At 43.3% G+C, this 24,261-nt stretch overlaps 1 protein-coding gene across 1 annotated transcript in view; it reads right to left on the reverse strand.

Annotated features, from left to right (window-relative positions):
- Trpm6 (transient receptor potential cation channel subfamily M member 6) overlaps positions 1–24,261 on the reverse strand; it is a 133,666-nt gene that overhangs the window by 49,038 nt on the left and 60,367 nt on the right. Inside the window, exons 17-25 of the mRNA XM_013117383.3 lie at positions 23,381–23,609; positions 20,146–20,298; positions 16,323–16,469; positions 15,334–15,462; positions 13,867–14,118; positions 11,365–11,539; positions 11,049–11,163; positions 9,809–10,002; positions 5,092–5,224 (exon numbers count right to left, since the gene is read on the reverse strand). Of these exons, the coding sequence (XP_012972837.1) occupies positions 5,092–5,224; positions 9,809–10,002; positions 11,049–11,163; positions 11,365–11,539; positions 13,867–14,118; positions 15,334–15,462; positions 16,323–16,469; positions 20,146–20,298; positions 23,381–23,609 (1,527 nt within the window). The remainder of the gene's footprint in view (positions 1–5,091; positions 5,225–9,808; positions 10,003–11,048; positions 11,164–11,364; positions 11,540–13,866; positions 14,119–15,333; positions 15,463–16,322; positions 16,470–20,145; positions 20,299–23,380; positions 23,610–24,261) is intronic.

A 24,261-nucleotide genomic window follows, 5' to 3' on the forward strand; every position in this document is an offset into this window, starting at 1 on the left:
ATCATTTATGTGCATAAGATGAAAACCTGTGATAATGAGATGAAACTGAAAGCCAACAAGGGAGGAAACCCAAGCAGTGATTTCACAGCTGTGTGGCCATCTGCAGTCTTGAAAAACAGTCCCATTCTACCTTGGGGCTGGGAGAAGGAGGATGGTTCCATAGAGAGAAGGGCACTCAGTTGTAGCAAGCATTACTCAAACCAGTGCTCAGTTTCCGGCCTCAAGCACACATTTAAAAGCACGGGATGCCCGCAACCTCCCACCCCTTCTTTCTGAGAGCGTTATAGATAGGAACTTAACAAATAAAGCAGGTAGTACTTTTTTTTCGTTTTCATTGTATTCTATAGGAGCAGACCCCTTTCTGACTAATTTTGTATAAAATCCCACTTCTGTAACTTACCAGTGGCTTAAAACATGCTTACTGACCTTCTGAAATCTAAAACGTTCGAACTGGCAAGGACGGCGTAGGAAAGAGCACAAAGTCTATGTATATTTCCTTCCAAATATGCCTAATTGGAACGTCTCCATCCAGTGCCGTTTCATCTAATTCAAAAACAGTACAGTCTGAGCAGTCGTAATGGAGACTCATTAAGTTCCATTAGCTGCAGACACATCGAATGGATACAATAGGCTCCAGCTACTATTCACGGCAACAGGTGGCACGCTACAATAGAACCCTGTTAGACAAATAACCTGGTCACCTGAAATGGGCCCTCTTGCTTTTTGCAGGAACTCATTTTCTAAAACACGGTGTCCTGTGAAGCGTATTTTAATTATATTCCTAGACCACGGGCTGCATTAATTCAATGTAGCCTTTCAGTCATTCTGACACATAAAACAAAATTCTTGCTATTGTGGTTTCCTCTGTGTGAGGTCTGCGTGGAGGAAAGACAGGCCCAGTGACTGTTTTACCTGTGGGGCCATTAGCCAAGATGCTTCAAAATGAGATCATAAGAAACACAATGATAATCGCCTGAAAGTCCTGTCATGGAGTGCTCGCGATGAGCAAAGCATTCCACGGAGGTTCTGCTCTCACTATCTTCTTTCACCATATCACAGCTCTGTGGGGTGGGCATGACTACCATTCCCTTCACAGAAAAGGGGTTAGGGCACGTATCCAATGTCACGTGGCTGGGCATCACCACCACAGCCAGCCAGCTCCCTCAGCAAATCATCTGGGATCAAAGCACTATTTTCTGGGGAATCCTACATGAAGGACAAGCCCCTGGAGATGCTCACAGATATTGCTCGATAAAGCCTCAGCCAGACGTGAATTTTCTGAAGTTAAAGCTACACAGTAGAAATAGGTGCACATTGTGCTGAAGCTTCCACAAATCATAGAAACCATGGCATTTCCCAGACCCAGTACTGAATGTGCTGACAGGGACGAGGTGTCACAGGCATCCTTCTCCACAGACCAGAGGAAGGACATCTGGCAAACACTGAGATGATGGCACCAGCAAATGTTCCTGCTCAGTACTTAAATGCCTTAGCACTTTCCCTCTGTCCCCACCCCAAAGTCATTTCATTCTAGAAGGTAGATGGTTAACGCTTCCTTCGAAGGTAGGTAAGCTAGCAACGGCTTCCAAGATCTCCTTATCTCTTAAAACTATTGCTCACTTATTTCCATAGCACCCCTCATTTGTGAGCTCTCTCAACAAGGATGGCAAAATAAAAAAAATCATTGCCACAGGGGCTCATTCTAGAAAGACAACATATGATCACTGGAAGAAATTCTTTTTGAAATTCAGATCCAAGTTCAAAACCCCTTAGAAGTCTCCATATTTTTCAGGAGTCATACAATCACTTAACATCTATCCTCCCCTCAAGTCTAAGAGAAATGAAGTGTCACATGAGGGTCAGAGTACTGAACATATTATGACCATCACCACCAAAGTACTTGTTTCTAAACCCTTAAGTTCAAGAGAAAGATGGTACATGATGGTTAGAGGTCTGAAGATCTTAGGACCATCACCACTGAAGTACTTGCTACATCCCTGGCACCCAGGTTCACATTCAGCATTGCCTTGACTTCTAATTACTCCCCACTGCCAGAACCACTTGCACTCCCTGGGCCTTGCCTTTCCAGTCTTCTCCATAAGTCCCTCTTCTGCCTGATTTACAGATGTTGGCACTACAACTCGCTGCCTCCATTCTACTTGGCTTCTCTGTCACATTCTCTGCTGGAAATGGCAGCAGAGTCCCAGAACCCTCTCCTGCTCCAGTTCCAAGTTGCCCAGGGCTTCCGATTCATTCATCCCAAGACTCGTGGACATCTGTGGCTAACTGTGTCATATGTATCCCATGACCAAGAAATACGAGCCCTGCTGCTTATCCACACCTTTGTACACACTGCCTCCTGATGGCACCGTCTTTCCCTGATGACTCCACATGTGTGGATCTGAGGCTCCACCCTGCCCTTCGGCTCCATCCAATCCCTACCATCATACTATCACAGCCTGGGCTACACACCTTCTCTCACCTGGAATCCCTGGTCCCCAACTGACCCCTCACATTCACATACAAATCTACCAGGCTGACAGAGTGCCTAGATTCCTTTCTTAGCATAGATAAAGTGAGGGGCTCCCCCTGACCTTGCCTCCATTCGTCATCTCAGTAGGAGCTGCTCTGACCTTATTTTATCTCCTTTCAGGTCATAAAGGGGAATTTGTATCTATGATGATCAATGTTGATCATCAATTTGACAGGATTCAGAATCACCTTGGAAACATATCTCTGGGTTTACCTTTGAGAATGTTTCCAGAGAGTTCTAACTATGAAAGACCCATTATGAATGTCGGTGGCACCATGGGCAGAGGCCCCAGACTGAACTGAAAAGGAGAAACCAAGTTGAGCATCAGCATTAATCTCTCTCTGCTTCCTGACTGCGGATCCCATGTGACTGGCTGCCTCACTCTCCCGCTGCCATGTTTTCTCTTCCGCGATGTATTATAGCCTCAAACTTTGAGCAAAAATAAGTCCTTCATCTCTTAGGATGCTTCTTGTCACTGCAATGGAAAGTAACAAATGCAGTATCAAAAAAATTTTTTACTCCTTTTATTTATGAACGATTTTTCCCACTAAGTGGCACTGTATCTTTCTATCCATCCGTTCTCATCCCTGTTACCCAGCACGATCCACACAGCTCTAAGAGATTGGCCTATGTTCACAACTATGTCACAAATAAGAAGACTAATGTTCAAAGCAGTTCGATACACTTTTTCCAAGAGCCTATAGCTACAGCAGTAGAAGCAGAGCTGTGTCCTGGCTCTGCCAGCTCCTAAGAGTAAACACACCACACAAAGCCCAAAGCCCAACAGGACCATGGTGTTGTATAAGCATAGCTATAGCTATAAAGACAGAAAATGCAGGAGAATGAGAGTGTTCAAATGGCAGTGGTCGAAAGAGATTATTGAGGTAAATTACAACTTCATGGGTCCACAATCATCATTTGATAGTCAAAATTTTCTCATTATTAAATTTGATCTGATGTTCAACATGCTACATAAACACATATTTATATTAATATGTTATAAACAGAAAAGTACAGGATTACATACATACAAGACAAGCCTACTGTAAGTCATTTAGAAAGTTCCTAGTGTAAGTCTATTTTAAGTGAAGTTGTGTTTAAGAAGTCACATCTATGTCTGTGATTTGGGGGCATCAGAAAAAACACATATAATTAGATTAAACATTCTATAGTCAGCCTCATGTATATTCAAAAGTGAAGGGATATATTTAACTTGTGTCAGTTTGCTTCTACTTGCAAGAACAATTCCATTTCTAAAAGTCCATAAAATCATGTGCACACTTCCACACTTTTAACACAATGCCTTACATATGCAATTGTTATAGTAATACATCCATTAGGTTTCCTAATACACTCCCTTTCTCTAACACATCTGTCCCCATTGCTCAAACCTCTGAATGGCCTTCCTACCCTACCCCCTTCCAGAAACTTCAGGAACCACAAGCTGGCTTGAGTTAGTATGCTCACTGAAGTTCCCCACAGGCTTGTCCACTGCCCATATTCTATCCTGGCCTCTTGTGGTAAAACCCAGACAGTTCACATCCACAACTATGCAAATTTATTTTGTCACTTCCATATATAACAAAGGCAGATCACTGTGTCCCCACCCCCATCTCTCTTTCCCCAGTCAACCTGCCCACCTAGGCTGTCCTGATTGTTAATTCTACTTCTACTGTTCTCTGTCTTTGGCAGTAAAGTTGTGTCCAGCCACACCACCAGCAAATGGTAACCAGAGTCTGCTACAAGAGTCCACCCCCTCAACCAGCCCTTGCCCTCCCTCTGCTGGGGTCTGCAGCTACTGCTAGACCAGCACAGGACCTGCAGTGACTGTGGGTGTCACTTCTCTGAGGACATCATTCCACCGCGTGGTCCTACTGGCTACCTACTTGAGACCTCTCCTCTTCAAACTCCTCACAGCAACCCTCCTGGACCCAGCTATGGGAAGTAGAACAATGCAAACCACAGGCTGCGAGTTCTCTCTTCTCCATCTTTCCGTTATCCTTAAACTACTTCATTTTCTTCTCAGATTTTTTATTTTATTGTTTTTTTTTCTAAGATGGGTGTCTCACTCTGTAGCCCTGGCTCTCCTGTAACTCACTATGTAGACCGATCTGTCCTCATACTCACAGAGATATGCCAGCCTCTACCTACCCAAGTGCTGGGATTAAAGATATGTGTCATAATGTCTCTCTCTTCACAGCTCTTATTACTGACCGACACTAATGTGTGTGTTTCTTGGTCTGCTTCTTTGGTTATCTTGTGTTTCCTACTCCTTTGTTTCCCTTAAGCCTCTACATGCCAACATTGGAATGAAAGTCCGTCAGACAGGGACTCTTGTCTCCTGTCTCCACTGACCCCTTGGAAATGGAAGACTGTCCAGAACATAGTAATGGCCAATAAATAGATACGGATTACATAAATCATATTGCAACACATGCCTCAAATTTTGCAGAGCTCAGACCTCTGGGGTTTGAAAGGGAGCCTTTATATTCTTTTAGAAATTCTAGAACAATCATAGTTTGGTAGCAGTTTTGGAAATAAAAAGAGATATACTTTACCTTTCTGATGTCACTCGGATTTGTTCCTCAAAACTACAATTCAGACCTTTCGTCTTCTCATGAAAATATTTTTCTACACACTGCTCCTCAAAGTCATGAAGCTTTTTCAGGTCCTCCTCAGTAAGGTAGAGCTCTGTGGAAATAAGCATGACACATATACAGGACCATTCTTGGGGAGCGGGTATGGAGTGTGCCATTTTCTGATGTGGACTGTGTCCCCGGTGGTTCATGTGCAGGAAGCTTGGTCCACTGGTGATGCTGAAATGGTGGGACCGTGAGCGATTACCTCAGGAATGGCTTAATGGGCTGGTCACATAAAGCTAGCCACTCCTAGATCTTCTGCTTTCTTGCTCATATCTCTCCGTGTAATGTTCTCCATTCCTCTTCTTGCTCCTTTCCCGACCTCATCTCCCCCTTCCCTACCTCATACATTTGCACTACAGGAGCCCGTCCACCACATTGTAATGTGACCAGAAGGTCATCACCAGAGGCCGACCAGAAGGAGACTACAATCTTAGAATGTCAGCCTCCACCCTCTTTGATGATAAGGTTGATGACTACTTTATATGCCATCCTAGAACCTTCATCCAGTGACTGATGGAAGCAGAGACAGATACCCACAGCTAAACACTGAACTGAACTCCTGGAACCCAGTGACAAAGAGGGAGGAGTGATGAGCAAAGGGGTCAAGACCATGCAGGTGAAGCCCACAAAGACAGCTAACAGGACAAGGCAGCTCTTGAACCCAAGACTGATGGCTGAGAGGCCAAGAGGGGACTGATCCAGACTCCATGAATGTAGTGTCAGTGAGGAGGCCTCAGAAATCTCTGGGACCTTCGGTAGTAGATCAGTGTTTACCATGGCATACTAATGAACTTGGGGAGCTCATTCCACATAGAGAGATGCTTTCTCAGCCTGGACACATGGGGAAGGGCCTAGTCCTGACCTGGATGACATGACAGACTCTGGAGATCCCCCCAAGAGGTCCTCACCCTCCCTGGGGAATGATGTGGGGATTGGAGGAGGAACAAAGGAGGAGGGGTGGGAGAGGGAGCTGGGAATGACATGTGAAGCATTCATGTTTCTAATTTAAATAAAAACATATGTTGAGGGAAAAAAAAGAATGTCAGCCTCCAAATACAGTAGATCCTTGAATGACGGAGATACAGGTGCTGACAGTCTTGCTGTCAAAAATCTGCATATAACCAAATGACCTTTACACTACCTGTATGACTGAGTCCAGGCCAGACCCTTTCTTAGGCCCTTAAGTTAGTACAGGTGGACTGACTTTATAACACATATTCTTGGAAGAAATGGCAAGTTGAGTTTTGAGGTAATTACACTTCCTTGTGAACCAGGGAATGTATTATACAAGGAAACTCCTCCCCCCCCACAAAGTCTACTGTGCTTAAATTTGTTGGGAATAAACAGTCTGAATTTTAAAAATATGCATATAAAATTTGGTTTCACAACAATCTACATTGGCCAGACACTATAGTAATAACATAGGTGATGAAGATGCCTTTACATGATATATGTATTATATATGGTGAAAAGATGAGAAATCACTTTTGAACTTTTCAAAATTAAGAAGAGGGTGGAGTAATAGTGTAGTCTATAACAATACTCGCCATGCAGGCATGAGGACCTGAGTTTGAGTTCCAGAAACCACATAAAATGACTTGGTGTGGCAGTGCAATGTTTCAGTGCCAGCATTGGGGAAGCAGATGAGCTGCTCACACGGTGATGAACAAAACCCAACATCTTAAGCAGATGAACTTTACATCATCCAGGGGATAGCAGAATGTGACTATGAAGTTCACATTACTGCTACAATTAATATAACACAATTGCAATTTGACACTGTGTCTTTGTATTTGTTTACACTTCTCTTCACTACAAGTGGTACTACTGGAGTTCTATGATCATAATTTTTCTGCATTTCATGGGACAAAATGGTAAAATATATTATTGCCTATGCATGTACTCATAGCATACTGTGGTGATATATTATTTACGAGTCATTAAAGGTTTCCTGAGGGTACAGAAAGCAAAGCTAGCCACAAGTCACAGAGGTCAAGCAATGTGACACACACCTTTAATCCCAGCAGTCATACTAGCAAACCATAGAGGTCAGGCAGTGGTGGCATATGCCTTCTATCCCAGGACTCAGGAAACAGACAGATGGATGTCTTTGAGTTCTACGCCACTCTGATCTACACAAGGGTGAAGGATAACGGTTCACACCTTTGATCCCAGCACTAGGGAGATGGAGGCAAGAGTGATATAGCTGGGCTGAGAAAGAATATAAGGCAGGAGGAGACAGGAACTCCAAGCCTTTGCCTCTGAGGAGTTGTGATAGCATTGTCTCTGAGGATTTGTGGGGACAGGACAGCCCTTCCAGCCTGAGGTAGAGGTAAGAGCTAGTGGCTGACTGCTTCGCTTCTCTGATCTTGAACTTAAATCTAGAACCCAATATCTGACTCTGGTTCTTTCATTTTTTCTGTTACAAAATACCATTTCCTATGTGTATTTGTGTGCCTGTGTGTTCATAGGGAAGGTAAACATATGGAACACACTTGTGTGTACATGCATATGGAGGTCAGAGGTCAACCTTCTGGTTGTGTTTCTGAAGTCAAGGCCTCTCACTAACACGGGAAATACCAATTTGTCTGGGCGGAATAGTAAGAGAGTCCCAGGGATGTGCCTTGCCAAACTGAGCAGAGAAGAACTAAGACCTTCTGATGAGAACTACTAACCACGGTCAGTCAGCACAGCACACCTTCCCTGAGACCACAGTATTTTGTGGTTTGTATGGCGTGGGAGAATCTTTTAGACATTAAAACAATGAACGTTTTCCAAAGTCCTCATCTCTGATGTCCTATAAGCATGAAGCTTTTAAGGCCCAGGCTATGCAACAGCAGCAAATACCCTACCCTTCCTACTCCCACACGCCTGCCAACTCCCAAACTTGGAGAATGCAGTTCCTGAGATTATCCACCAGGTGGCACTGCGGGCCCATATGTGCTCAGCTTGATCTTAAAACTTTTTAAAGGGGTGGAAAGAGGACAGGAGAAAACTTTGAGTCAGGCACCTATCCTTCTGATCCCATGACAACACATGGCGTGGGTAGCAGGGCTCTTAAGACCATGTAACTAGGACACTAGGCCTTTTCTGAAACTTCTGGAATCAGTAGTATCTTAGAACTCACAAAGTTTTTCTTCCATTTCAGTCATTCTCACAAAATGCTTGGATAGTTATACTAATATGGGATGAAAAAGAAATGGCTTTTGCCCCAGTGGCTGCTTCTGGTTGACTTCTGGCCAAAGGAATCCTTCTTGGTTCAGAAGGATTAAAGGGCTGTCGGTTCACATGTGTGTACTCGTGTGTACTTACATGCTTGCCACAGCACATGTGTGGAGGTCAGAAGGTGAGTAGCAGAAGCTGATTGTCTCTTTCCACCATGCGAGTCCCATGGACAGAACTCTGATTGCCAGGCTTACAGACAAGCCCCTCAGAGGCACTTTGAATTAAATATTTGGGATAAAGTAGATTCATATATATGAGTGAATGATCTAGAAAAAGGCCTGGTCCACTCATGTTATTGCTTGATAGAAACATGTTGCTAAGTTTCAAAGGAGTCATCAAGTGAATTTTGCCTTGGAGTTATATGGCTCTAAATATCCTCTTGCCTTTTGTACCATGTATTTATGGGAAGTGATTCTTAGCACAGACAATTACAAAATCAAAGTATCCATAAACACTGAAGACATGCTACACCGATAAAAATAAAATAGTCAACATGAAATTCTTCATGTAAAAAACAAGCAATCCACTTCATTGTTATGTAAATTAGCTTTGTCTTTAATATATTGATACCCAAGGGTTTTTTTCTTAAATGTGTTGGGTATTTTGCTTTCTTGTGTATCATATACATGCAGTGTCTATGGATACTAGAAGGGCAAGTTAGATCCGTTAGAACTGGAGTTACAGATGGTTGTAAGCTGCCATATGGATGCTAGGAATCACACTCAAGTCCTCTGAGAAGGCCAGTTCTCTTAACCATTGAGTCATCTCTACACCCACCCCCAGGATTGTTTATAAATAAATGTCTTTGTGATTTGTTATTAGTATACACCTCTCTTATAGAAGTGCATACCCAGGGTCACACCTGGAAAAAAATCTAAGTATCCTGATTTAAGCAAAGCAAAATGAGAACACACATTTCTGTGTCTCTGCTCTTCATGCTGATGTTTTGAAATCAAGAAACATCCTTTCCAGACTCTCCTCTGTGCTAGGATGAGGAACCAGAGCTGATTCTGGCAGAACCTGCTTCTTCGTTTCCCCGGACCCAGGCCTTTTGAGTCACCTTTGTACACAACAGGGCAATCAGTACAGGTCAGGTGACTAAGATATATTCAGACGAGTCCCCAGGTCAGCAGGGAAAAGCCAGGTTTTCTAAAGGGTCTAAAGCCTTCTCAAATTCGATCTCCTGCTTCTCTCCTTCAACGTACCATTAAACAGGGGCAAAAATAGTCACAAGTCCCCAGACAAAGGTGGGGGTCTGCAGCCAGTGTATGCTGAGAGCCCTCATGCTGTGCCCTCACTGGAATTACCAGGCTCCTGTGTCTTCAGCCTTTATCTTCCTCCCTGCTTTACTTCCTGTGTCTCAGCCCTGTATTTCCTTCCTTCCTTCTGTTCCACCAGAGGAACTTACTTAGCCCCACATCACCCTCTTCCTGGTCCTGTGGCGTTGGGCGGCAGCATAGACCTCGGAGGAGCAGGCACAGGTGATTCAGCAGGATGAACGGTGGGGGTAGCCAGGGCTTCTGGTGGTAGGTCATGATGTAGCCATAGCGATTGTATTTCCAGAGCTTATTGGAGATGGATTTTATATCTAAGTAAATGTTGCTGCACGTTGAGAAAGGGAGAGAGAGAGAGAGACAACATTTTAATATGGGACCCTGAAATGTGAAAGACTCTATCTTCCAACTCTTCTGATTGCTTCAGTCATCAGCAGTCAGCCAATAACTATTATCCACTTACGATTTTTCTTTCATCAAATAAGATAGATTAAGCACTTTTTACAACTAAGTGTGTTCACTGGAACAATGAACAAAAGACAGACATTAAAATCAGAGATTAGAAAAATGACAGCATTTTAGGCAGGGAACAAAAACTTCCTCGTGTCACTCAGCACTGCCTGTGGGGCACCTTTGCTTGTTATATATGAAGCTCTTTCCCAAAACATAACTTATCCTTCATTGTAAACAAGGGTGATGGCTTCTGTGCTGTTGGCTTTATAAACACATCCCTCACAGGCCAGAAGAAAGAACTGCGACGATAATGCTAGCTAAACATTGCAACAGAACATGTGAATGAAGAAGGCATAGGAGAGCATTTGTCACCGGGAAGATCAGTGTATTGATAAATCTGGAGTGTCAGCAGAGCTGGGTATAGAAATGGGACTTCCAGATACGCAGGAAATGGAACACTGAACATGGAAAAGGACAACGGAGAAAGGAAAAGGCCCAAGGTCTGGGTCCAAGAACTTTTTAGTGTGAAACGGAGAAGTTGATCCCGAAAGGGAGACTGGGAAGAAGCAGCTAACTGCGAGAGAGAAGAAAGGAGGTAAACAGAGAGCGGCCACGTGAGGAGAGCACACATTAAACTCTTTGTGAGCGGTCAGCTCTGGTCAGCATGGGGAAGGACTCCAACTACAGTGACAGCTCAGATCTTCTCTCCCACACTTCAGCTACCATTTCCGGATCTTATGGTCTAAGAGTTTGACTTCTTTCCTACCAATAATTTCATGTCCTTGCTTTAAAACCACAGTAATATAGCATGGGACACACATAAACAAAGGTCATATACTCAACACCCATAGGAATATATTCAATATAGCTGCTCCTATATTTTGGTAAACAAAATAGCCATAGTTAATGAAAGTTACCTACTTGAAGCAGGCAATCAGCAGGTTCACCATGATGATGTACTGAACAAAGAGGTAGACAGCTTGCAGGAATGGAGTCAGGAAAGAACCCGGAGGGCAAGACGTTTCACCTGAACAAACTATAAGCAAAGAGTTCAAGCGTGGGGTGAGATAAATCACAGCCCTGGGGGCCTCTGTAAATATTTGGCCCCTTAACTAATGCACAGCATTCCACACACTTTACTTGTTTAAAAGATTCTCGTGAATTCTTTCCGCATCTGTTTTTACTCTGAGCCTCTACAGGGGCTCTGTTTCTGCATGAGGGCAAACCCCATATGTACCATCTATCTCTGAAGCATAGACTTCTCCATACATCATCCAATATGGCTGGAATACAATATCTCGAGCCAGGCGCCATGAAGGAGGCTCGTTTGGTGAGAGGATGGCTTTGCGCGCCACGCCAAAGCTCAGCAGGACAATGGCCATCATGATCACAATGTAGAACATATTTGCTGCCTGCAAAACAGCACAGCACAACCAGAATTTACCACACATCAAGCCCTAGTGGTCGTCACTACAAACTAGAGATAGCAGACAGTCTAGTCGGTGGCTAAAATGCCTCCCTCCATCAGAAACAGCTGAGTTGTCTCTGGCTAAGCTATTTTCTTTTTCCCTACACAGTATGTGCTTTAAGTCAGTGACAGCTATGGAGTCACATGATGTGCAGAAATTACAAATACTCTTTCTAGATGCAGTCATCAAATATTAACTGTTTCGACTGACTAGCACGCAACTTATGACCAATTAAAACAAAGATTTGGTTAGAAAATACTTTAAAAGAATAAGATACTCAAATTATTCCAATGACTATTCCCAAAATTAGGTTCCAGAGCTCTCAGAGCCACGTAGTTTCCTAGGGAATTGATTATACCAGTTTCCCTCCATCTTGTAAAATAACCCACTTGTTCAGTGTAGCAGACTGAGAAATCACCAGCGTGTCCACTTTCTCCACATTTCTTATCTTTCTAAGTGGTAACTACAAGATCCAAGTAACCAATAGTCTTGAGTGACAATTCGGACTTTGCCTGAGCTGTTAGACAGCGCTGAAAGCTAACATCACTCTTGCTGCTGCCGGAGGAGCCCAAGAAGGTCGAAGTGGCATGGCTATGCCACACAAAGGAGAAATTCTGCATCCTGGAGTCAACACTTGGAAAACCATCATACCTGGCTTCAGGGAGAAAATACCTTGTACCAAATCACTGAGATGTACAAGCTATCTCACATAGCTCCTCTAATAAATGCGACGTCACCAAAATCAGAGGATGAATTTATGGTCGAAGAGCAAAGTGGTAAAGGAAAAGAAAATCTGAGGGCTGGGAATCAGCAGTAGAGTGTTTGTCTCTCACGCACAAGGTCCTAGGTTTGATCCCCAGTCCTGTCCGGAGGAGAAAGAGAATGAGAGAAAGAGGAAGATAAGAGGGGAGAGATGGAAGCAGAAGCAGCAAGGTCCACTTTGAGGCTCCTCCGGGTCTTTATTTCTAAACTACCCCTGTCCTTCCAGAGCATTACCTTTCCTTGTATTACAGAAGCAAGTGCCAATATAATATTCATATTGTGCATAGAAAGGGTAGACATTTGGGTGCTTTCAAAATTCCAGATGGTAAAACCTGGTACAATGTTCAGCAAGCTCAGTGCATAAACTAGAGCCAGGCCACCGACTGTGGAAGCATGGGTCCCCCACATATGCTCATGAGGGATTTACTTAATATCCATTTCCTTGTACACAAAAGTAGATAATACTACTTACTTTAATTAAGTTGCTACAGGCATTATGAGTTAATATATACAAAATACCTAGTAGAGTGTGTGGTCCATAGTGAGTACTATTTAAGATCAAGAGAAAGCGAGCGATAAAAGAAATAATTAGCACTTCCAGAGAAACATTCTTAGTGGTGGCCTTATACAAATTAAAAGACAAGCGTGACTCAATTTCATATAGCCAGGCCTCACCAAAGGCTGAACTAAGTGCTCCTATTAACTACCCAATGTGCTGCCCGGGCCCATTTTACATACAAGTTTATGTTTAGCCAAAAATGAGTCTGTATGCCTCTAGAAACAGTTCAAACATTTAACTAGTAGGTTAGGGAGATGGTTCTGCTTGTGAAAATGCCTGCTGGGCCTGAAACTGCACTCCCAGAAGGTACATAAAAGCCAGCCATAGTATGGGGACACAGATGGCTCCAGGGAATTTGCTAGGCAGCCAGTCTAGATAAAACAGAGCTTCAAGTTCAATAACTAGCACCTGTTTCAAAAAATAAGGTCAAGAATGGCCTGTATAGGCTCATGCATTTGAATGTGTGGTCCCAGTTTGTGGAACTGTTTTGGATGGATGAGGAGATGCAGCCTTGGAGGAGGAGGTGGGCCACTGGAGTTCTGGGGTTTCAAAGCCATAGTTAGCTTTCTATCTGCCTGGTGCTTGTGGATTAGATGTAAGCTCTCATCTACTGCTCCAAAAACATGCCTGCCTGCCTGCCTGCCGCCATGTTCTCCACCATGATGGTCAAGGACTCTAATACTGTGGAACCATGAGTCCTCAAGTTAAAGTCTTTGTTTGATAAGTTGCCTTGGTCATATTGTCTCTTCAAATAACTAAGACGAGTGCGATAGTGAAGGGAAACCAACATTGATTCCTGCCCTCTACACAGGCAAACATGGGTGAGGGCACCCACAAATAAATATGTGTACACATGCATAGATCACAAGAGAGAAAGTTGAAGTGTGAGATATGAAATGTGACAGTGGAGCCAAGTGGGGCATTTGTGTAAAAAATGAGACTTACATACCATTTTTGCAATCATGGTCACATATGGACCTGCATGTTGATTCACAGCAAAGAAGTCCATGAGCCGAGAGAACCAGAATATGATGTCTATGCAGTAGATGAGTCTTCCTGCAGTGTGCAAAGGGGGGTGTCCCCACCGTAAGCCAAAACCAACTGAAAATAGGCCAATAGCCACAGCTTCTATTAGGTTCCAGTATTCACTCAGCCACATCTTCACCTTTTGAGTAAACTTGCTTGGTTCTGAAATGCATATCTAAGGGGAGGAAGAGGAAAACTTAAAGAAGGGTACAGGACTGGAATGAAGTAGAGTGGTAGAGAACTTGCTTCCAACACAGAAGGCCCTGGGTTCAAGCCCCAAAAACCACAGCCAGAGGGGAAGTCCATCAACAGCATCTTTTTAAATTCATTAACCCGTCACTTAAAGAGCAAACTGATTCCTACCAAGTGTTACATCAACACCAGGGCATTTCCGAGCTCAGCACTGCAGTGGCTCTGCCTGTGATTCTGCTTCGTGAGCTGAGGGCAAAGAATACTGATGGGAAAGACAGCAGTCCTGTGAGCGGATCCTGTTGCTGCTACTGAGTGAGCTCTTGGCACACCACTAAGAACATAATGTTGAAACTTGCTAGTATAAGAAACGTTCCCTGCGAGACTATAGTAGACACACCGCAATGTAAACAGTAAGCATGTTTACCCTAAAACATAAAAACCGTGGTAGAATTCAGATAGTGTTTCTCTGTTACAAACTTCATTAGCAGATGATGCAGAAAATTTTCTAAGAAGATGCTTAGCACAGAATGTTGGCCAAATTACCACTGGAAAGACAAATATATAGACACCCGGAGACATGCACACATAGCTAGGACAGTCAAAATCATAACTACTTGGAATTATATTTACAATTGCATTAAGAATGCTAACTTTTAAGTGACCAGTGGCAATGCAGAAATGAAAATGTCTAGTTTTGTTTCCTTGACTCTTGGAATACTTTCCCCAGAAGAATATTTGGCTTCAGTTTTCAAGGGTATTTACTAGGCACGTCCTCATGTCGTGGGTGTATTCCTTACATATTGTTCCACTTAAGCCACTTATGTGTTACTCTGCTGGGTGAAACTGGCAATGTGTAGGTAAGGCTAGGTGATTAAAAACCCATGTGACAAAGAGTGCTACATCGTGGGAAGCAAACAGTTGGAGAGTTCAATAGCAAACAGAGGGCTTTGCCTATTGCTCTGAGAAGCAAACACAATAAAATTGTGCTTCAAAGTGGCTGTCTTCAAAGTTCAGCAGAAAGTATTTGGTAAGGATAAAGGAATGAAACCAGAAACGTTTCCCCGAACAAGCTTCTTATAGAAAAATTGGAATCAGTATGCTCTCTCTCCTTCACACGCTTGACATGAGTCCATTTTCATTTTCAGGACTTAGAACACCTCTTCCAGGGGTGTGCAGAAGACACAGAAGGAGCACTTACCTCCCTGACCTTCTCAATGGCATTGGTGAAGATGTAAATGATGACAAGCCACTCTTGCACGCTGGGTTCTGGCTGCATCTCCACCAACACTGTGTAAGTGAACAGCATGAGGAATGCCAAATAAGCCATCTGTGAGGGACACACATTCCCTGGATGTGAGCTCAAGTGACCATGAAGGATGCCAAGCAGAGCTCTGCAGACAGAGCCCAGAAGATGCATGCTTCTACATGACAACATGAAAATATAACTTGAACCATCTGATCATTGATGACTTGATGTCAAGGAAAACATAAGTATCTACACTCTAGGAACTAAAAATCACCGTTTGCCAATAAAGGGAGGAGATGCTATCCTGTTCACACTAGCCACTGCAGCTTGCACACCAGCAAGCTAGTAACAGACCAGGAAAGACCCTCACGCCTTCCCTCCAGTTTCATCTTGGAAAATAGGTATGCCAAGACAGCTAGACAAACAGGGTCAGTGGATGCCCATCTTTACAGTTAGCTGCTGCTCACTACCACTAGATTGTTACTTTATGACGACTAAAATGCTATTCTGGCTAGGGAGATGGAGATCAGTTAAGAGCACATACTGCTCTTGCTTGAGCAACTGAATTCAGTTCTTATTTAGTTCTTAGCACAGCTCACAACTCAAGTTCCAGGGTGTCTGGACCTGTCTTCTTGACTCTAACGATACCTACACGTACAAACACACCTGAAAAGCAACCAAGGATAGCATATGATGTCAACCTCTGACCTTCACAGACACGCATGCATAGCTATACACACACACACACACACACACACACACACACACTTTTCTTGTCTTCTTACAACCCTCCTATCTGCCTACTTTGTTATCCCACCCCCCCTTTCTTTTAAATGAAATTTCTACATTTTTAACTCAGGTTAACAAATGAGACATACCACTAGTAACATTATCATGAACTAATTAATTATTATCATTCACACTACTGCAATGAGACCAACCGTGTAAAACCAAAACTTGACAAAGGGAGCACTGTAGAACTCGTAGACTCTCCTTGTCCAGGGGAGGCTCTGGGGCTCATTTCTCAAGTCCAAGTGCAGATTTTCATCCAGTTTCTCATCAGGGCCTCTTTCCAAATCGTAGTTTTTCTGAAAAATAAGCAGTAATGTTTGAACGAAAGGGTGTAACTAAGTAGTAGAACTCATGTGTTGTTTGTATAAGATCCTGGGTTCTATTTTCAGATCCTCTGTCACTACTACTACTAATAAACAACAATACATATATATATCCCCCACCTTCCTGCTTTTTGAGATACGGTCTTGTTATATTTCCCTAGCTGGGTTGGAACTCACAGAGATCTGCCTGCCTCTGTGTCTCCAGTACCAGGAATAAAGAAATGCACCACCACTGCCTGCCATCATTATTTCTTGCTAAGACAGCTAATCTTAGTTACTTGAAACATCTGAGAAAAGGAACTCTCCAGTAAAGAATTGCCTCATCGCCAGGCATTCGTGGCACATGCCTTTAATCCCAGCACTCGGGAGGCAGAGGCAGGCAGATCTGTGTGAGTTCGAGGCCAGCCTGGTCTACAGAGTGAGTTCCAGGACAGCCTCCAAAACAATACAGAGAAACCCCTGTCTTGAAAAACCAAAATGAAAAAAAAAAAAAGAATTGCCCATCAGATTGGCCTGTGGGAATGTCTGTGGGGTACTTTCTTGATTGCTGGTCTATGTAGGCAGGGTTAGCCCATGGTGTGCAGGTCCACCCCTGGGCAGGTAAACCTGGGTTGTGTAAGAAATGTAGCTGATCTTGCCAAACACTATTAATTTTCAGTCATGTTTGCTGTCTCTCTCCTGCCCACACCTCCTGCTCAACTGACTATTCATTTAAAAATCCCTCTTTTCCTTTCTGTATCTTTTGCTACTGATCCTGGCTGGCACCTTTATCCCTTCTGGTCTTGGTGGCCATGCTGGTCTATGTTCTCCTCGATTCTAGACTGTCTTCTTAGGAAACTATCCTGTGCAATTAAGACAGAGACTTTCCCACAGCAGCTTGTCTCACTGCTCTGATCACTGACCTTCACTGTTTCTCCGCTGAGTAAACCAGAATGATGCTCTCTTACAAGACATACAAGAGTCTCACAACCTGTTTTCTGTTTCCTGCCATGTCTGAAAACACCACCTGCTTGTCCAGTACCCGCTATAACAACCCCTTCAGCCAAACTGCCCCAGTTGCCACGCTTATCACCCCCTGCCTCATTACTTCCTGCCTCTGTGCCCTAGTTACAGTTTCATGAGGTTGTCATCAATCCCTAAACCTCACCCACTGGCCTACTGCAAAAAGCCGTTCCTCTTCCTCCCGGGGTTTTCCACTCCATTGCCTTCATACAGCGTATCCCGGGCTAGTTTAGAGGTCACACTTTAAGAGACTAGCAGTCGAGCAACTTAAATTTCTCTTAACAAAATTATTGTGCCTGTGGAAACTTACAAAAAGAATTCTGACTTAGCATAGAAGTGTAGCCCTGCGGGCCTAGCTACTCAGGAAGCTGAGATGGGAGAATTGCTTGTGTCCAGATTTCAAGGCCATTTTAGGAAATGCAGCAGGACAATACAACACTGACACATGAGGAAGAGAAAGACAGAGACAGAGACAGAGGTTGGTTCAGTACAGCTTTAGCTCCCCATGGGAACAAGAAGACCCTTCTCTGCTGTAAACTTACTATGACAAAGACACATTAAACCACATGTGTTTTTATTGCTGACTCCAGCTTTCTCCCACAATGTAAACCATGTTCCTCTGCTAGTCAATTACATTTACTTAAGTAGCATCGTGAACTCATGTAGCCTACCATATCTGAAATGGCAAAAATTAATAATAATGGCGGGGAGTGGGAATGGCTAGATAAGTGTACTCAATAAATGTTTCGTTAAAATGAATGCAAAGAGTAAATTTTGCCTGAATTAATCAATTGATATGACCACATCTAAACCACCAAGGCAGATGGCTGCTATAGCAGGACATACATCAGAGAGTTTCAAGAACTTGCTGTATTTTTTTAATGTTAAGAGCACACATTTAAGTGCCATTCTGCGAATGAACTGCGTCTCCTTTGAGGACAGTTCTGAGAGTAATGCACCGGTTCCCACAAAACCTTCAAGTGTCCATGAGCCCATCATTCTACAGAGTCTGTGAGAGCCAAAAGTGGAATTGTGTCATACTACTGCAAACTGTCACCTATGCCCTGTGAGATTTGTGTGTACATTTTAAGTAGGTGGGTGATGTACAGCTTTATTCTTTGCTCAGCTTCAACTAGCAAACTGAACTTGGCATGCACAATCAAACAGGCATGCATCCAAGCAGAGGACCCCTACACCAGGCCTGTGTGATGTCTCTAGGGGTGGGGTCATCCCTGAACTTCTTCCCTTTGCTGTGTTTGGACCTGGGACCAGCACAAATGTAACCACACAACTAGCCCAGAGATTCCTCATGTATTCTACAGACAGTACATGGTACTTGGCTTCCTGATTTCCAGGGATTAAAAATGGAACTAGGAAGAAGACAAGGAGGGAGGGAAGTCAGGAGGCAGGGAGGGAGGGAGGGAGAGAGGGAGGGAGAGAGAGGGGGGGATATACACACACCTAAGCAGTAGCAATAACTAAAGTCCTTATTGACAGGGAGAAGGCGGCAGATCTCTGGGGCATCAGAATGCAGATGTTCAACCAGTCACTAACATCTGTCAGCCACAAAACACTAATTACAGTTAATTTAACTAATCTTCATTTAGTATTTGGAGAACAAGGACTGCTTAAATAAATGCATCATACACACCAAAGCACATCAGATAAGATGTCAAAGACACTTCATTCCCTGTAAGTGCCAGAAAAGATGTTTACCACACCTTGGGTCAAAGGGCAGCTTTAGGAGTAGTGGTCATCAGAGTGGGCACAGAGAGCAGAGAGAGCATTCACAGCATCTGGGACACCTGGCTGTGACAGTCAGATGCTGGGGAAGTAGCTCCCTGCCCAGAGGGGAGCACACATCCAGAACCCATCCACAGATACAGATGCGAAGGATGAACTATGTGAGAGGGTCAACAAAACTCTTGTCACATTTGCTTGGGATGCACATGTGTGTCACAGCATGTTTGTGGATGCCAGGGGACAACCTATTGGAGTTAGTTCTCCCCTGCCTCTGTGTGAGGAACTCAGATGTCAGGCTTGGCAGCAAGTACCCTCACCACTGTGCCGCTTCTCAAGCCCATCAGTACAAATGTGCCTTTACAGATGAGAACCGTAGGGGTGTGTGGCAGTGTTAATGGAGGCTTGAAGCAGTTAAGCTGATCTGTTCTGCTGCTCTCGGAGCAATGCTGAGATAGCTGTTGGACACGATGACTTTGTCTTTGAAGCAGAAATGGGATACTTTGCTTACATGCGCTACCTAACTGGTACATAATGAGATGGAGATTACACAGAGAGAACTAAATGCTTGATTGATGAATCATCCCTGGGCTTTTAGAGTAATGCATAGCCCCAGGGTAATTTGTAACTTCACTGGACTGAAACATTGGCCAGAAATTCAAAGCCATTCTGGGAAACACGGCAAGACAGCAACACACACACATACACACACACACACACACACACACACACACACACACACACACACAGGTGCGTACAGGGGGTGAGGTTAATAAATACCCTGTTAACGGTAAAAAAAAAAAAGGCAAACACTTTGTTTAATAGATGCCTGTTACAGATAAGCTCCATGCTTGTGCATGTCTGCACACAGCCATGGAAACTCCATATACTACGGTGGTGTACTAACCTCATGAGCACTTTCCTTGGTGTTATTGAGGCCCTGGTCACTGTAATTCCACGTAAACTGGAAATCCTGGGATTGTGGGACATGCGACATCTCAGCTTTGCTTTTAAATTCCAATGTCAAAATCATGGGTGGTAAAAGGATGCTGATGATTATCTGCAAAGGAAAGAAGACAAAGGGTGAGCAGGAGACAAAGGACATATGCGCTCTCTCCCAACAGCAGATGGAGGAATAAGCATGTGGAGACAGTCAGATCCACTCCCAGCTCAATTTCCGTCCTGAGTCTACATGTATTTTAACTCAACTATTTCAGTTCTGCAAATATGTCAGTCCCTCAGCTCTGTGCAAAGGTGGACAGAGATGTGTTGGTGCACAACTGTTTGCAAAGGCAAAAAAGAAAATAATAGTAAAAATCTAAGGGTCCAGCTATACAAGGACAGATGATATGGAACAACCTAACAGTGGGATACAATGTTAACGTTAAAAAAGGAAAATGTAAGGACTGGAAAGAGGTCTCAGTGGTCCAAAGCTCTGGCTGCTCTTGCACAGGACCTGGGTTCAGTTCCGAGAACCTAAATGTCAGCTCACAAGAGTCTACAGCTCCAGTTCCACAAGATCTGATGTCTTATTCTGACTTCTGTTGATACACATGATACACATGCATGCATTCAAACACATACATAAGTAAAAATAAATAAATCTATTTTTAAAAAACAAATAAAACATCAAATATAACTTTTAAAGAGAATAAAATTTAAAAATTTAAATACACATGTTTAGAAGTTCCTTTAATTTTTTATGTGTATGGATGTCTGCCTGCATGTATGTCTGTGCACTATATATGGTGTACATATGGTGTACAGTGCATGCAATGTCCACAGAGGCCAGAAGAGGGTGTCAGGTCCCTTGGAACTGGAGTTACAGACTGCCATGAGCAGTTATGTCAGTGCTGAAAATCAAACCTGAGTCAACTGGCAAGGCAGGCAGCCAATGCTCTTAACCACTGTACAATCTCTCCAGCCCTGACTTGAAAGTTTACAAACACATACATCACACTTGTTCCCCCTGGGAAAACCAGTACTTGAGTAGGAAGTTAGAAGCATTATTTTTATGATGACTACACTATTTTAACAATTTAAAGTCATTTGATAGAAATTGCCATATAAACATATTAAATTTTATATCATAAATTTTAGAATATAAAAAGATCCATCTACCACCTTGCACAAACCATTGTCTGCCCCAGAAGACCTAAGGGACATTCTTCAGGAGACCACCACACTTTGCACATTAATGGTATTTTGAGGGGAATTTTATGTTCAATATTTATAGCCTTTCAAGATAGTTTAAAATATTTACTACATTTATGAAAGCCAATTTGGTGGATGCTCTGTCTTTCTTCCAACTAAAGTTATGTCTCAGTAGCCTGGAGTTCACTGACCAAAAGCTAGATTAGCCTGTCAGCCCACCTTCCTGATTTAGTGGCTGCAGTCAAAGGCTTGACAGCCTTGCTTTCTTTCCCATGATGAAACGACCTCCTAAGTTTTGTTTTAAGCTGTATCTGTGAAGACTCTCTGGACTTTAGTTCTAACATGATCGTCATTTTTGTCCCAAATATGTGTGAAGTGTAAAAACTCCGTAGTCAGACACAGTGAAGCACCGTGTTAGTTCTACTTCCGGGAGAAGCAGAGTTCCACCACAGCAGAACTGCAAGTAACAGACTTCCAAGGAGAGGTTGGAGCCTGACATACTAAATGGTTTAAATCAGTTTTCCCATCTAAATATCTCTCCATGGTGCTCCTACAATCTCATCCACTTGGGAGTGTTCTGACAAGGACATCCCAAACTGATTTGCAAATGTGCTTCCGAAACCACCAGCCAACATGGATAACTGTGCTGCTGACACCTGAGAGTAATGGTTAGGGAGTTTGAGGAATTCACACAGCAAACTGCCTCAGCAGAAAAACATTGAGGCTTGCCATACTTCAATCTCTTTCTGTCTCTCTCTCTCCCTCTCCCTCCCCCCCCCTCTCTCATACACACACACAAACACACACACACCTCACATTATAAAGTATATAAATGACAAACATCCATTAAGTTCTCAGTGACAGCATTCTGGAAGTTGGCGTGTGTACTGTAGGGGGCAAACGCTACTCTCAGCTGCAGCCTTCTCATGGCCAGAAATTTACAAGCAGCTGCTTCAGAACTGGGTAAGTGGAGGCAGACCCACCCCCCCCCTCTGTTTTGTCACTTCTAGACATGAAGTCAAAATGGATCAAAGGAGAACTTTGGGAAATGATGGCTTTTTCTCCGGTATTTTGTAAAGTTATAGGAGATAATTTCTGATGGACATTTTTCTTATTTTTCTAATCTCATTGACAGAAATTAAAACACACACAGCCCTTACTATCTTGAAATATTTATTTTGAGTTTCCTATAGTTTATATACTAAAAATATTCATACTTTTATAATTGCCATTCTGTTTAAGATCTACTATAATTTTAATAACTGTAGTAAGAATAGAATTAAAATACAAAATACAGTTTCGAGGGATTCTTAACAACCTCGTCTGATGCCATTGGTTTCACAACTGTGTTCACTTTGACATAAACCAAGTGGAAGACTTTACGCTCAGGCTCCACAGCACACATTACAAATCTTGTCGTTGAATTTAGGTGCTCTTGGTTTTAGAAAACTGATGAGGCTAAGAATTTCTATATGATGAATGCTGTGAGCAGTTGCTGGAGGAGAGTCTTATGAAACAACCATGTAGTCCCTGAAGCAATACTCTGGATGAGGAGAGCAATAAAAATTGCTAGTTCTATTCAGTTTCTTGTCTATTAATATTTATTTATTTTGTGGCTCTGGAGACCAAACCCAGGGCCTGGGTGTGTCGTTCAAGCATCCTACGAGTGAACTATACACCCAACCCCCACCTGTATCCTCAAGCCTTGCTTCTGCTGGAATTCTCAGAGACACTGCGTTTGGCACAGTGAAGTGTTGCTTTTGTTTGCCGTAAACTCTGATTGCTCTCACAAGAGAATGGCTCCGCAGTGGCAGGGCAGGCACAGCCACCAAGTTTTGGAAAGTCACTATGGGAAAGTAGTTTAGAGATTGCTGAAGGATGGATGAGCGGTGCACCTGGAGGAAGGCATTGTTTGCCAGAAGACCCACCCAGAACTCAAGAGCACTGACCTTCACACTGACAGTATGACGTAAGGAAAAGGAATGTACCTTCAGCCAGGAGTTTTTCCTCATTTTCAGACGCCCCATCCACATGTCTGTCAGCAGCATTTGGGTACAAGAGTGTGACACAAAAGGACGCAGTCCTCCAGACACGGCCAGTTTCAAGCAGGTGGAATTGCTCCAATTCTTGAGCTCATAGGTCAGCAGCTTCATGGCCATCGGTTCGTTCTGCTTGAAGGCCTTCTCCAGTACATCCAGGGCAAGCTGGCCGAACTGCCTGTTGACACAGTGGTGCACAGAGAACACAAAAGGCTGGTCAGAGCCCCAGAAATGTCTTCAGAGATTGACTGGCACACAGAAAACACCGGTTAATTAGGCTGTATGACCAAAACAGAATTAGGCTGTGTAATAAACAGTAATTTAACCTCAGCCATCAGAAACTATGGCAGCTTCTCAGAAGGCAGACAACTTGTCCCATTTTCCTGGTAGCCCAAAGTAGAATTTTATGTTTGTGTCAGAAGTCATTCCATGCTATGTGACGTGATATATTCATCCTGGTGTGGGTGGTTCTACATGGGAAGTCCCAATAGAGAAATTCTGACAGAAAACACTGTGTCCAAGAAACATTATGTTATCATATATATTCTTTAAATACTTAAAAAGCTAGACCCAGAAACCCTCAAATTTCCCAGAAGGCTTTATTCTCTGGAAATGCTGCCGGTCTATAAATCAAGCTATAGATTAGCTTCCATCATTCACTGAGATTCCCTCCATCCATAGGACTATCACACTTTAGTAATCAGATTAATGGAAACACCTCTCTTCTTTCTCAGTCCCACCAGTTACTTTCTGATCCCTTACTACAGTGTGTGTTTGCTCCCCAACCTTAGAGACACCTGAGGTAAGCAGCCAGTTTAACAGTATGGAAG

This window comes from Mesocricetus auratus, unplaced genomic scaffold, assembly GCF_017639785.1.
Source record: "Mesocricetus auratus isolate SY011 unplaced genomic scaffold, BCM_Maur_2.0 Super-Scaffold_4256, whole genome shotgun sequence".
Classification (NCBI taxonomy): Eukaryota; Metazoa; Chordata; class Mammalia; order Rodentia; family Cricetidae; genus Mesocricetus; species Mesocricetus auratus.